Genomic DNA, 15096 nt, shown 5'->3' with positions numbered 1-15096 from the left:
CATCCTGTATGCTCTGCAAATATTTCCCCATGAAGAAATTTGAAAAGGTTGCAAGGTGAAATGCGTGTGTCGTGTTTGCACAACTGTAATCTAATCTATGACATATCACTAATAGCTAATATTTCTAGCAGCACCGGAGCTGAAGCGATGCAGATCCCAGGAGTGTTGGTTTGAAGGAAAACCCTGATGGTATGCGGGGTTGCACCGCAGATGGAGCAGAACTCACCGAGCTGTCAAGTACGTCACATGAAGGGTGTTCCCTGCGGGCAGGGCAGGGCATCCATAATCAATGACCAAACACAGCAGCCAATCACAGGGCTCATGCTAATGAGGAGCCTTTAAACCCTCTGGACCTTCGCAGACTGACCGGATTTCAGCAGCACGCACAGAGAAAGGAGGAAACTGCGGCTCCCACTGAAACATCCACATCTGAGAAGAAACTTTTTTTCCCCTTCTTTCTTCCTCTCCGGTCTTTTGCCTCCAGTAATAATATCCGGATCTGCTCACACAGGAATTATCGCACTTTGAAGACACCGAGCTGAGCTGGGAGGAAGCGCTGATTCACACTCTGCTGATTTCTTTCTCGGGGTGGGGGGGACTTAAAAGTTCACAACGCCATGTCTGGTGAGTCGGATCACAGTCGGCGGTTCTGCGTGCTGTCTTGGGATCAGGTGCAGCGCTTGGACTCGATCCTGGGCGAGGCTATCCCCATCCACGGCCGAGGAAACTTCCCCACGCTCTCCGTACAGCCCCGCCAGATTGTCCAGGTACCAAGAGAGAATTAAGAAAAAATAAAATGATAAAATGTTTCACTTTTATATTGACAGCTCAATTTGAGCCAAATTCATGATATTTAAATTATTAATATCAATCAGGACCTCTCAGTCAAGCAACGTCTTTTTTTAAATTAAAAAATCGTATTTTCTTCTTTCTAGTTTCATGTGAAATACTAATGGCACAATAAACTACCACAAAACAAACAGTGCTGTACTCTGTTGAACACTGGAAACCCCTCACCGTCCTCTGGTGGCCTACTGATCCATTCAGGATGTAACCCTCTCGGTTCCTTGGCTCCCTCCTTGCTTAATTGTATTTCCATAACATAATTTTGTTTGCTTTGTTTCCTCATTCTGGGGCTAACTTTGCGTTGCTATTTGGAGCAGTGCTGTTTATTCCTTAGCAGATTACTGTGTCAAACGTTCTAAAAGTTTCCTGCATGTCTGCTTACTTCATCCTTTTGCTTTGTAGCATTTAATGTTGATTTACTGGCACATAAAAAGTCAAAATGCAGCGTTGGTTTCCGTCATATTCAAACAGCAGACAGAGGGAAACCTGTTATATGCTGGCTTTAGCATGGCCCTGAACGGCTTCCACATTTCCAGCCTCTAATGCATTGTGGCTGGATCACGTTTCACTTCCCCTGTGGTGTATCTGAGTTCGTTGGCAATGCATTAAAGTGCTGAGAAAATCCCATGCTAGAGTTTCAAAATGTGCATACAGCTGTTAAAGAATCCCCCCCTTCTGTAATTTACTCACTGACATATTCAAGATGAGCTCAGCAAACATGCGAGCCCAGGAGCTTGATGCTTGTGGTTGTGGAAAAGATGAATGCTCCATTTAACATGCAGAAAGGCCTAAATGCAGGTTTGAGACCCAGATGAGGGGACTCTCAGGCTTGCTCTGGACTCATGGAAACCCCGTAGAATGCATCTATGATTCATGTAGGGAAAGCTAATGAACCTCCTGGCAAGATGTATAAAGTAAGGCTATTTATCCTTGTCTTTTGAATTGATCTAGGTGAGTACCTTTTATGCTATGCATCACACAAGGCATGAGTGAGTGTGGGGCTTTGTCTAGCTGCGGGGTTGGAGGTATAAACATGCTGTGTCCGATACAGCATCATGAAGCCCTGCAGGAGTAAGAGTCCCGCATCAATTAGGATAACAGCATATGCTCTGCTCAGGGTTTATGAATGAACAACACACATTTTCACATGCCCTTTCTTCATTATTATTTAAAGAAAGACAGACTAGTTCAGATGGAGCTGGAGTCTTTCTGGAAGGATTTGATCCTAAGCCAGCAGAATAATACCTGGGCTTCCAGGGGAAGCGAGGGGATCTTAACTACTCACCTGCATCCAAGCATGTAGGAGCAAAGGAAGGAGTTCAGTGTGGGGCTGAGTGAATTTTACTGTGATTGGCAGATCAGGTTGGTCACAGAAGAAACTAGAAACATTATCATTGCTTCTAAATGGAATTTGAACCCAATTGGAGCTTCTTTATGGCCAAACAACTGCAACGCTTCTAGGTTTCAGTTATAATTTTGTTCCTCCGCCGTGTGATGGGATGACTTGTCTTCAAGTGTTTGTCAGTCTGTAGCCTGACCCAGTATGTATAAATAGCACTGTCATGTTATCTGATCACCATGGGAGGGATTGTCAACAGACACTAATCTGACAGGTTAGTGCCGGTAGGAAGATTTAGGATTGCATGCGAGGCGTAACAACTAATTTGTGTAGCAGGTTCGGCTGTTTCAGTTCCCAAAATGCTGTGACGTCAAAGTGCCGCTAACACATTTAGTCAGCTAAGCACATATTTACACTCTTATCCTAATCATCTCTAGCGTCTGCTGTGCATATGCCTAATTAAAGTGACAAATTTCCCAAATAGACTGACGGATAGAACAAGGAAGCTGCAGCTCTTACCACTCGACTCTTTAAATATTTCCAAATGTTTGAGAACAGAATGTTTTATGGCGCATGTGGGGTATCATTTCCCTTTGGGCATGTAAGCGCAATCAATCTTTGATGACTTATTTGAGGACTCCGACCCTTCCCTTCGCACCTAATAGCGATGATGTAGATGATCCTTTTCAGATGTGGCTACACAAAGAGAAGACTCCTGTGTTTAAATATGTGCTGATCACTGGAGCAAAGGAAAGGCTATTGACCCTTAATGCCAGCTATTGATTTGACTTGAGTCTTTTTAAATGCCATTTTTGATCCTATGAAGCAATTACCTTCGCCTCCTGTTCAAGGAAACTGTATGTTATTAATAAGATTGTATTTGTCTCGTCCCTGTCCAGGTTGTGCGAGCGAGGCTGGAGGAAAGAGGTGTGCATGTTAAGGATGTGAGGTTGAACGGCTCGGCTGCCAGCCACGTGCTCCATCAGGACACGGGACTAGGCTACAAGGACCTCGACCTGATCTTTGGCGTGTCGCTGAAAGATGACCAGGCCTTCCGTCTGGTGAAAGACGTCGTGCTGGACTGCCTGTTGGACTTCTTGCCAGCTGGGGTCTCTAAGGAGCGCATCACAGCACTGACCCTTAAAGAGGCCTATGTGCAGAAACTTGTGAAAGTCTGCAATGACACGGACCGTTGGAGCCTCATCTCGCTGTCCAACAACACAGGCAAGAACGTGGAGCTTAAGTTTGTGGACTCTTTACGGCGGCAGTTTGAATTCAGTGTAGACTCCTTCCAGATTTGCCTTGATTCTCTGCTCTTGTTTGACCGCTGCTCTGAGACGCCCATGTCTGAGAGCTTTCACCCCACCGTAATTGGCGAAAGCGTGTACGGGGACTTCAAAGAAGCTATGGAACATCTGTGTCAGAGGACCATAGCTACTCGCACCCCTGAAGAAATCAGAGGGGGTGGCTTGTTGAAGTACTGCCACTTGCTCGTGCGAGGCTTCAGACCCTCGTCAGAGGCGGACATGAAACAGATGCAGCGCTACATGTGCTCGCGCTTCTTCATTGACTTCCCCGACATAGGTGAGCAGCAGAGAAAGCTCGAGGCTTATCTGCAGAACCACTTCGCCGGGATGGAGCACAAGCGGTACGAGTGCCTCACGACTCTGCACCAAGTAGTGAACGAGAGCACAGTGTGTCTGATGGGCCACGAGCGGCGCCAGACGCTCAGCCTCATCTCCATGCTGGCGCTGAAGGTGCTGGCTGAGCAGAATGCTATCCCCACGGTAACCAATGTGACCTGCTACTACCAGCCAGCGCCGTATGTGCAGGACATAAACTTCAGCAACTATTATATTGCACACGTGCAGCCGCCACAGGTCGCTGCGTGCAGTGCTTCATATCAGACGTGGCTGCCCTGCAGTTGAGCTGGTGTCAGGGCGCGGAGGTCACTGTGTCTCCACTGCATCGCTCTGTCCAGGATGTGGACTGAAAACAAACAATAATGAAACCCATTTGCCAAATGTGACTTTATAAAAACAATCCTGTACTGCTGTACATCTGATTGAGCCGACAAGTTTTTTTTTTTCGTTTTTTTTTTTTTCTTCATTTTTTAATTTTTTTTTTTTTCCACTTCTTTCTTGCAAGAGAAGAATCTGTAAGATTGCTGGTCATTTCTGAGATGTAGCGATAATATCTTTAAGTATTAAAAAAAACAACTTTGTCAGGTGTGCATTTTTGAGGAAGCAGACAATGAAGCTGGTGGTGTTTTCATACCCTGGCTTTTATTTTGTTTTATTTTTTAAATTTCATACGGACCAAAGATATGTAGTTTTTCTTTTTTGTTCTTTGTTCTGAAAGGGAATGTAATCACACTCCCAAGTGCCTTAAAAAAAACGACAAACAAAAATCCCACAATGTTCTGAAAACATCTGTAAAGTGAGAATTGTGCATCCAGTGTTTTCTAGATTACTCTGTTTCTCTGCATTCATTTTTGAGGGTGTGGTTTTTTGTTTTTTTTTTTTTCTCCCCCCCCCCCCCCCCCCCTCCTTTGGTATTGTGGTTATTTTCTGCTGGCCTGTAATGATTGTTGATATTTTAATCTTTGGTTTTTAGGACTGGTCATTGTCTGAGCTGCTTCAAAATTCACACAGTTGAGTTTTTTATATTGTTACGTGTCCACAATAAACAATGTGCTTTGGCCAAGACGTGACACACAGTGACTCAAAAGTCTGTCCTCTTTTCCTCTCGGTGTTTGGTCCCACGCTTGATCAACTGATGAGTTGGTTCGTTTGCAGTAACCAGGACCATTGAAATGCATACACTGTTGGCCGGAGTCACTTGCATTTGTTAAACTGGGGCTGAGGATCCATTACAATCTGAGGACATGAACCATAAGGAGGCTTTTCTAAAGCACAATGGCTGCTCTCTGTGATACTAAAGCTTTATAACAAAGGCTGGCTTGTTCTCCCAACCCATGTTACTGCTGGAAACGCAGCCCAGTTTGCTTGACTGATACTATATCCATGTCATTTTGTCTGAGTCAAAATCAAAAATCCTTAAACACACAGGTCTTTCTCTTTTTAAACACTGAGTGACTGAGCCCGTATGGATTCATAGCAGACCACAGATCTTCTTATTTGGGCCAATAATTACATCTACTCAGAAAACTGAGAACAAAAACATCATTTTTGCCATACCGGGTATGTGACTCTCATGCATGTGTTCTTGTTTTTTTAAACAGAGCTACTCACGCTGATGCTGAAAGGCAGAATTAGACATGTGGTATTATTAAAGCGATGCACAGCCCTGTCTTTGCATAAATCTGTTAAATGCAGGGTATTGGTCTTGGTCACAGAGTCAGGTCGCTGTGGAGTAACAGTGCTGGAGCCAAGATAAAGTACAGTTAGCCTGATCATTTTTGCAATATGAAATTATTTTACTTGTGTCTTATCTTTCACACATGGCCAGAATAGCCTGTTTAGAGACTGTGGACTCCCAGTGCCTTCAAATCCTTAGAAAGTCTTGACGTTCTGTTCCACTCTGCATTTAATCATTAGTTATTTATCTCTAAATCTTTTTTTTTTTTTTTTTTTTTTTTTGGTACAGTCTTCCTTCCATCATCCCAAACTGGTTGCAGTAGAGGTCATCATCACACACTGGTTTGTGGTCTCGCAACTATGGTGGTCCTGAGAGGTCAAACACTCCATTGAAAGCAAGAAATGACAAATGAGAAGTTAGAAACAGACTTTCGGTCACAATGCAGAAAAATCTGTTTAATGGTACATTTGACTCTAAAATATTATTTTCCACAAGATTTATTTATTTTTTAGCTCTGAGTGACTTGAGCGTAAAATCACTTACAAAATGTTTCCTGGTGTAATAAAGTTTGACATTTAGGGGTTAAAAAAGTCTCCTTATTTAAAATTATGATGCTACTTAAAGGACAAAATATAACATTAAAGGTTCTCACAGATCTGATCTGTTTATAGTTAAACACCGCCAACCAGATTTCTTCCTGTTAAACGGGAGTTTTTCCTTCTCACTGTTGACAAGTGCTCGCTCAGAGGTGGTCGTCTGATTGTTGGGGTTTCTCTCTATTATTGTAGGGTCTTTACCTTACAATGTCACACACCTTGACTGTTGTTGTGACTATATAAATAAAATGGAATTTAATTGAGTTCAGTCATTTTACAATAAGGGCAGGGGTAATGCAGTCATGTTTCCTTGATTTTCATTGGTAGATGAAGCATTTAAGAGTTGAGTAAGAGATGAAGGTTACAGGGGAAACATGATGTTATGGTTCGCACTATGCCTCAATGCAAAAAGACCCTGGGTTTGAATGCACCAGTCTGCTGAAAGCTTTGTGTGTGGAATTTGCATATAGGTACTCTAGCTTCATCCCACACTCTGAAGACATGCATGTCAGGTTGCTTGTGGTCCTTGTTAGCCCTGCAACAGACTGACTCCAGTGCAGCCGCCACCCTGAATAGAATAAGTGTTTACCATCGCAGGTTGCGAGAGGGTTGCGTCCTCTTAAAGGTGCACATAAATAAAGTGTTTTTAAAAACCTACACTCTTCATTCATTGTCTTTTCTGCATTCAACCCTGAACATGATCATCTTTTCTTACGCTCTATAAAATGAGAGCTTCAGGAACATTGAAATTTAAGAGCCACAGAGTTACGTTTGGTGTAAATAGCAACAAGCTGACTGGAAATGATTTCTTGCTGGTTTGAACTCCTCTCCAATTAATCCCCATTAATCTGTCATGATCACTGGCCCTGCTTGCTCTGGAACACTGTGTGCTCTCTTTTCTTTTTTTTCTTTTTTTTTTTACCCGCGATATATTCACCACACGTCCCAAAGTGTGCGTTCATTTCCCATTCCTATAATGTTTGCACACTAGTCAAGCGGCAACACAATGGTTTCAGTGGTTCTAAGGTCAACATTAATCCTTGTGTGAAGATATTGTCAATGGCTTCTAGCTAAAATTCTGACCTGTTATGGTATTATCATATGAAACATTAGATTATATGAAAGAAAGGAAAAGTGAGCTATGTTGCTGATAGATTTATAATAATAGTGGCAGTGGTTGAAATGAAACATTTTATCATAGAGATAACAAAGCAATTTCTGTGAGAGATTTAATTCAGGCTTTAATTAGGAGTTTGTGTGCGGGCTGAGGTTCTGCACACGCCTGTGCAAAACCAGGGTGAGGACAGGACAGAGACGCAGTAATGACAGAGATTTCGCAAATTTCTTGCCACAACACAAATCAAACTCACCCTGTCCTGGTATGTGTGCTATTATCTCGCCCAAGAAAGGGTTTATTCGCCCAAGGGAGCGATTATGAAGTCCCACTAACCCATTATCCGCAGGAAGTTTCTCACTCTGTACCTCTTTCTGTTGTTGTTGTGTACTTTTGCCTTCATGTTAGCTCTGTGATGTAAAACAAAAATTTAAAAGCGGGTCACACTGATCTGACTCAGGGATGTGGATATGTTTTAAATTAGGCTGTACTTGGGGAGCACATGACTCTGTGGATGTGACATCATCCTCAGGGTGCAAAAGGGAAACACATGTCTCAGTTGAACTGGATGATTGGAGCACACTGACAGTGCAGCTTCAGCTGGTGGAGATATGTGTTGCGGTCTGTGTGTTGCTGGTTGCTGGGGTACAGTGCTGAGAAATCCATGAGCTCAACAAAAGTTCTGCACGAGGTGAATTTGTCCGAGCGGCTCTGATCTCTGCATCCCGTTTAATGCACTTTAAAGTGTCACCCGGTTAGGACTTTAAGCATGTTGCTACCAAAATGACAAGTTTCAGAGGGGTGGTTTACTCTCTGCTTAGAAAGTGTTTTATGAGCATATTTCAGAAAAGCCGGGATGCTGTGTAAAGTGTAAATAAAAACAGAATGCACTTTCAAATCTCATGAAGACCCCGTATTATGTTCACAGCAGAACATAGAAAGCACATCAAAGGTTTAAGCTGAGAAAATGTATCACATTAAGAAAAATACTAGCTCATTTTCTATTTGATGGCAGCCACATGTAACAAAAAGTTACGACATTATCATGGTACATCTGTGCACCCTGTCAGTAAACATCTGGGAACTGAGGAGAACAGCTGCTGGACGTCTGGAGAGAAATGCCGTTCCATTCTGGTCCTATGAAGGATTCTTAGCTGCTCAACAGTGCTGGGTCTGCTTTCTCACGTTTTTCATCTCCATTGTTTTTATTGGGTAAAAGTTGTCAACTGCAGGCCAGTTCAGCACCCTGACTCCTCTAACATGAAGCCATGCTGTTGCAATAAATGCATAAAGCATTATCTTGCTGAAATATGCAAGGCCATACCTGAAAAAGACATAGCCTGGATAGGAAACCTGTATTTGCCTTTCAGCATTGATGGTGCCTCTTCAGATGTGCAAGCTGCCAGTTCCATCGGCACTGACGCACCCCAATACCTTCAGAGATTGAGTCGTTTGAAGTGCTCATAAAAAGCTGGATGGTTCTTCTGCTCTGTAGTCCAGATGACACGGCATCTGTGCTTTCCAAAAATACCGACAAATTTTGATTCATCCGACCACAGAACAGTTTCCTGCTTTGCCTCAGTCCATTTTAAAGCTAATGAGCGACGTAGCAGAAACGGCAGCATTGCTGGATCATGTTCACATACAGCTTCTTTGCAATGGCAGAGCTTTAATCTGCATTTGTGGATGGCACGGTGTTCACAGGAAGTTATCTTCCATGCAGTGATTTACATCACAGAATCATTGCTGTTTATAACGCTGTGCTGCCAGGCGGCCTCAAGGCTGATTTTTGACATTATCCCTATGGCGCAGCAATTTCTCCAGATTCTCTGAGTCTTTTGATGATATTTGAATGCAGATGATTATATATTCATTCTTGACAATTTTTTGTTGTTGAATGTTATTTTGAAATTGTTCCACATTTTAAAGATGCAGCCTTTTTTTTTTTTTACAGATCTGCCTATCTTTACTTCTGAGAAACTCTCTCTAAGATGCTCTCGAGCCAATCATGTTACTGACCTGCTGCCAATTAACCTAATCAGCTGCATAATGTTCCTCCAGCTGTTTCTTTTATTTGTTGCCCTCATCCTTTGGGGTCTTTTTTTTTGACATGTTGCTGGCATCAAAATCAAAATGAGCTAATATTTATCATGAAATAGTTTAAACATTTCAAATGTTTTTATGGTCTAATGTGACTAAAATATGGGGTTATTAGCAAATATCTTCTTTTTATTTTCATTTTACACAGCGTTCCAACTTTTTTGTGTGTGGATTTAGTTTCTTTTTTAGATTTTACGCCAGAATGAATGAATAAATAAATAAATGAATAAATAGCAAGCCTGCAATTATTAAGTTGCCAGATCTGGAAACACAAGGTTTTCACAATAAGAAGATGAAGAAATGACAGTCTGCCCTGACTTTTTAGCCCAGACTAAAGTTTTTCACAGCTGACTAGGTATCTTTAATAACTTCAACTTGCTCTTAAACTCCCCAACACATTTCGAAGGAGAGAAGCAAGATGTGGATTCAGGACACTACTTCGACCAAAGCTGTGAATCATCAGAGTGGCCTGAATGATCGTGTACATCTGTATGTGCATTTGTTTAGAGAGTGATGTCATTATGGGCTGGTGGAACAAACTAGAAAAGCCAACGCAGAGTTTAAAGTGAACAGTCTGGGTTAGCCGGCTAAAGGACGGGGTAATCTGAAGGAGCGTGTCGAGGTACAAAGATAGCTCACAGGAGAGGAATAGACTCTATGATTTCACCTCAGGGTTCAGGGAGCATGAGTTGTCACCACAGCTGCTGGAGAGGCAGAAGTGTGAGAGACACTCACACACACAGGGGGAGGCAGCCCTGAGCATTCCTGGCATTACAGCCCACTGACAAACAATCCTAACTTTATCCAGTGAGCCGGTCCAACTGAATGGCTACAGTGTGTAGAGTTTACCCACTGAGAGGGCCACTCTGTCCCCATCCAAACATTATGATGTCTCAGGTGGGACTGTCAACTCATTTTATTATCAGCAATTGATAAGCATTTAGTCAGCTAAATTACTACAATCACTGCTAAAATCCTCTTTCAAAATTGCATTTAATTTTTGCAAATAAATCTCCCGTGTCCTGAGATTTAGTGCATAAATCTCTTTAAAGATTTATGCACTAAAGCACATTCATAAATCCTAAGAGAAACAAATAAGTGTCTATAAAAATAATATTATAATAAAAAAAGTTCTGTCAGCAGGAATTTAAAAGATTTGAAAGCAAACGTTACCACTTGTTTCAGTCAGCTATAAAAATGATTTTATGAGAACACAACGACACAACACCCTTCAGTATGAGGCAAACTATCGCCTGCTATTTTGCAACCACACGCCCAGTCACGCACACGAAAAAATCCACACTACAAGGATGCCGCATAATTTATACTGTTGTTGGGATAAAATGTTACATGTTACTAGTAAAATAAGCAAATACTGTAAGATTATCTGCATTTTTTTTACTAATATTTGGAATATTATATTTGGAACAAAGGGTCTGAAGGCCAAAGACTACACACAAAAAAACAAAGTGATCTCACAGGACCTCGCACTGAGGAGTGGTGATTTGAATCAGCCTGCAACAGGCTACAAAGTAATAGTGTAGAAATAGTTCAGATGAAATTAGTGTTTCACAACAAACTGTGATGTGCCAAAAGACAAAACTTTTGCTGGGTTTTGGTAATGTTTACCCGCTTCAGTAGCTCATCTTTGAACCATCATCAATGTCCCATTTCCTCTACCTTTTATAAGTATGCACCACCTACTGCTCTTACTGGACTAAAAAGGATGACACATTTGTTGTAATTCGAGTTATGGCTGATACTTAATGGCACAGGATCATTGATGTGTTTGTCACAGCCAACTTTCAAACCTGACAGTTTTTTAAGCAGAGGTAAAAATGTTAATTTTGTGATTTTCTCCAGTGTCTGTTAAATAACGGACCAAAGATGACTAACACGGGGCGTGTTAGTCATCTTTGGTCCGTTCAGTCTTACTGGATGAATTTGGAGGCTTTTTAAGATGGAAATGTTCAGCCTGGGAAATGGTCTATAATCTCAGAAATAATATTAATTTTGACAACTACTATTTAAAAGCAACTGGGCGAACTTCCATCTTCTGTGGAAGTTCACATGATGAGATCAACAGCTCTAGACGAGCCACCAAATGGAGCTTGTGGTGGCAGTTTTTCTAAAATTTATATTTCCAAGATTTTTCATGTGAGAGCCCATCAAGAAAGCTCCTTTCACTGGTGTCCTCCTTCCCGTCGCACTCTTCATCAACGCTAGCCGAACATCCTCGCAGGAGGGGGTTTCCAGGAGGAGAGGCGGGTGACGCATGCGTACCTGGTTCCAAACTGTTGTGGATTTGTTTACCCACAGCCCAATAAAAGTCATTGTTCCACATTTCAAGTTTTCCACGTCTCAAAGCAGATCTGTATTCCCAACCACCGCCGCTGTCTGGCTGCTCAACCCCCACAATCTGCCTCCTGCTGCGAGTGGCTGGAGTTTTTTGGCTACCAGTTTGCTGAGCACATCAGGCTGATCTGGTTATAATAATTCCATGGCTTTGTGTTGATATTAATGCGAGCAAAATCATTAAACGCTCCACGTCTTGGTGTTGCTCCAAGGTCATTGGAGAACGTCTGAGGATGGCAGTTTCCTCACTCAAAACCAACATTTCTATCAAACTGCGTTTCTTCTCCATCTAAAGCTGAGATCAGATGGAAAACGAGGCCTCGTCAAAACACATGAATCAGACATTTGCTTTGGCAATGCGCATTTTACTTTTACTTTTTTTTGTTCCAACCATGTCCATCTGTAACACGGATCAACATCAGTATCGGGACTCTCAAAGAAATCATTTGAGTTTAAAAAAAACTTTTTTAAATTGTAAGTTTTCTTTGAGTTGACATGTGAATGACAATGTTTTGAAATCTAGTGGAACATTGGTTTTCACTGATTTAGATCAGATTTGGAAACGTTGCTTGACAAACCGTATTTCTTTCAATTAAAAAATAAAACTCAATCCATCTTCACTTATCCGAGTATAAATTTCATAAATGGCAGAGGCTGTCAGAGGAAGAAATGATTCCAGATGCATGTAAGAAATCACACAATTCACTTGAATTAATTTTAAGAAAACAATATGAAATGAGTTTGAATGAGACATTTAATGCTGAGAAATCTGTTCCTGGTGACACAGAGTGATGACTCCCAAGATAAAACTTTTCTGGTCCCTGGGATGAACACGACAGATTTTCCATTTTATTACTTGAACGCTTTTCGAAACATCCAGCCACACTTGTTAAACAGTCAAAGGGGAGTGAGTTATGAGCATGTAATAGCCATTGTGTGTTCCAGCTATTTTGTTGATAATTTTAATTCTTGTACTGTCGAGCAGTTTTTACAGTGAGACATAAAACTGAGCAGTTCTCTTTCTCATGAAATCATTTTGTCTCGCCACCAAAAAGGTTTAAAGTTCATTGTTAAAAGCTGTGACATGAGCAGGAGAACCCCAAGAAAAATAACTATTCGAAAACACAATTTTCCTTTATGCCACAGAGTCTGTAACTCATCATTAGCTGCTTTTTCAAATACCCAGCTGACACAGTGTTTCCTTATTTATAAGAGGATTTAATATTTGAGTTATCCAGTATGCTCTGTTGACTTTGGTCAGTCTGTTGAGTGCTTTGGACGCTGTGTTTTCCAGTGCTTAGATATTTATCTCCCTGGCAGGAAGTGAGGACCAGAACACATAGATATGAAAACAACTTTCTTCATTCATTGGGCAATCGTGGCTCATGGGGCAATCGTGGCTCATGGGGCAATCGTGGCTCAAGAGTTGGGAGTTCGTCTTGTAATCGGAAGGTTGCCGGTTCGAGCCCTGGCTTGGACAGTCTCGGTCGTTGTGTCCTTGGGCAAGACACTTCACCCGTTGCCTACTGGTGGTGGTCAGAGGGCCCGGTGGCGCCAGTGTCCGGCAGCCTCGCCTCTGTCAGTGCGCCCCAGGGTGGCTGTGGCTACAATGTAGCTTGCCATCACCAGTGTATGAATGTGTGTGTGAATGGGTGGATGACTGGATATGTAAAGCGCTTTGGGGTCCTTAGGGACTAGTAAGGTGCTATATAAATACAGGCCATTTACCATTTACCATTGGTATCAGGCTCATTGGACACAAGACTGTAGAGACTAATACCATCAGATCTGGACAAAGTAAGGACAGGGGGCACATGAGGATTCAGTCGTGCTTTCGCTGGATAGTATTAGCATGGCTTTATTTTAAAGGCTCTCCTCCACAGTATGTTGTTTGTTCTATCTCTCTCCCATCACCCCCAGCAGGTTGCAGCACAGGGGTAGGCAACCTTTCTGATGATGAGTGCCATCTAAAATTTCCTCAGAAGTCAATGTGCCATATGATTGCATTAGCAATAAATCATAACGCTCTATATGAACAGTTACACACTATATAGAACAACTTTATAGAATTATTTGTTCGCAGATGTTGGCAGCTATCAGCGAATAGCTATCAGCTATTTTGAAACCAAAAAAAAGACACTTTTTATCCATAACAGCAAATTAACTGTACAACAGAAAATGCAAATGTCATTTATGGTCTCTTTGCTAGATCCGCCCCTGCACAGTTACCAGCTGTCAGCTACATAGAAAAGGATCCTGGTGTTACTTGTCTCTCAGAAACAGTTCATAACTTCCCTTCAACTCATTCATGTGACCTAAAAGGTAAACCTGTTTCTCCATCACCTGTTCAGCTCTGATGATCCAGTAAGGACATCTCCTGGTTTCATCTTCATGTTTCCCTCTCATCAGACATCCAAACCGATATCATGACCAGCAGCTTTTACAGCTGTGGCTCCAGCAAACATCAGCTGATACTGTCACGGATTGCCGGGGCAAGCCGTGTGGAATGTAGGAAGGACCCAAAAGGCAGCAGCTCTGGTGCAGGTGAGTGTTTATTAACAGGGGTGGGTAAGTACAAACAGCGGTGGCGACAAAACATGAAACTGGAAATCTAAACTGGGTAAACTAATAAGACAAACCAGAACGAGGATGCAGGGAGGTCCGGAGAAATACATATGGGAAGACGCAGGGAGACCAAGGGGAAACAACACAGACGAACCAGCAATTACTAAGACAGAAAATACAACTTAAATACACTCAGAGAACACAGGGAGATTACACACAGGTGGGAAACACAGCTGGGAGTGATTAACATAACGAGACTAGGGAGGCAAACTGAAAACACTCACATAAGACGCAGACCTTCACAATAAAACAGGAACACACGGGCAGAACAGAGTAAACACTAAACAAAGGAAGAACAGAACCAAAATCGAAGAGAAAACACAAAATGCTGGGTCAAAAGGACCCAGGATCATGACAGATACTAGAAATTAATATTAAATAAATTCTAACAACAGCTGATCAAGCTTAAACGTGCTGCTGTTGTTTAGCACGACATCCGCTGGTTTCCTGTTTCTGGCGCAAAGTGGGCGATAAACAAGCAGGAGAGAAAAGCCGATCAGCTGATCATTGATCAGTTTCATGACTGAAGTAGAAACAGGAGAGGGAGGGAGAGAATGAGAGAAGAAGAGGCAGCTGACAGCGTAACGACAGAATAACTCCAGCTTTGTGTCTTTTTCCATTCTAGCTGAAGTCCCTGACAAACTGTTCCTTTGCGGCTCAAAACGAAACGCGTAATATTTTCTCTGAATGAGGGACGATTCCGTTTTTTACGGGACAGTTGGCAACTCTACTAACTAACCTTATGAATAAAATAAAGTTCACTATCAGTAACATCATAGCACCCACCCAGCTTTAATATA

At 42.1% G+C, this 15096-nt stretch overlaps 1 protein-coding gene across 1 annotated transcript; it reads left to right on the top strand.

Moving 5' to 3' along the window:
* Positions 1-380: 380 nt before the first annotated feature.
* tent5ba (terminal nucleotidyltransferase 5ba) lies at positions 381-5735 on the top strand. Its single transcript, XM_085422220.1, has 2 exons — positions 381-767; positions 3085-5735. Exons 1-2 carry the CDS (start codon positions 618-620, stop codon positions 4111-4113), a joined length of 1179 nt encoding a protein of 392 aa, XP_085278346.1. The 5' UTR covers positions 381-617; the 3' UTR covers positions 4114-5735.
* Positions 5736-15096: the final 9361 nt, after the last annotated feature.

Source organism: Rhamphochromis longiceps, linkage group LG11 (genome assembly GCF_057381845.1).
Source record: "Rhamphochromis longiceps isolate RC_006_pf linkage group LG11, R_longiceps_female_GT1.1, whole genome shotgun sequence".
NCBI lineage: Eukaryota > Metazoa > Chordata > Actinopteri > Cichliformes > Cichlidae > Rhamphochromis > Rhamphochromis longiceps.
The sequence above is the reverse complement of the archived record's forward strand: the minus strand, read 5'-3'. Positions and strand labels throughout refer to the sequence as shown.

Excerpts from the sequence above, each read along its gene's own strand:
- tent5ba (XM_085422220.1), top strand. The coding sequence starts at position 618 with ATGTCTGGTGAGTCGGATCACAGTCGGCGGTTCTGCGTGCTGTCTTGG. Across the intron at positions 768-3,084 it reads AGCCCCGCCAGATTGTCCAG|GTTGTGCGAGCGAGGCTGGA; the intron begins GTACCAAGAGAG and ends GTCCCTGTCCAG.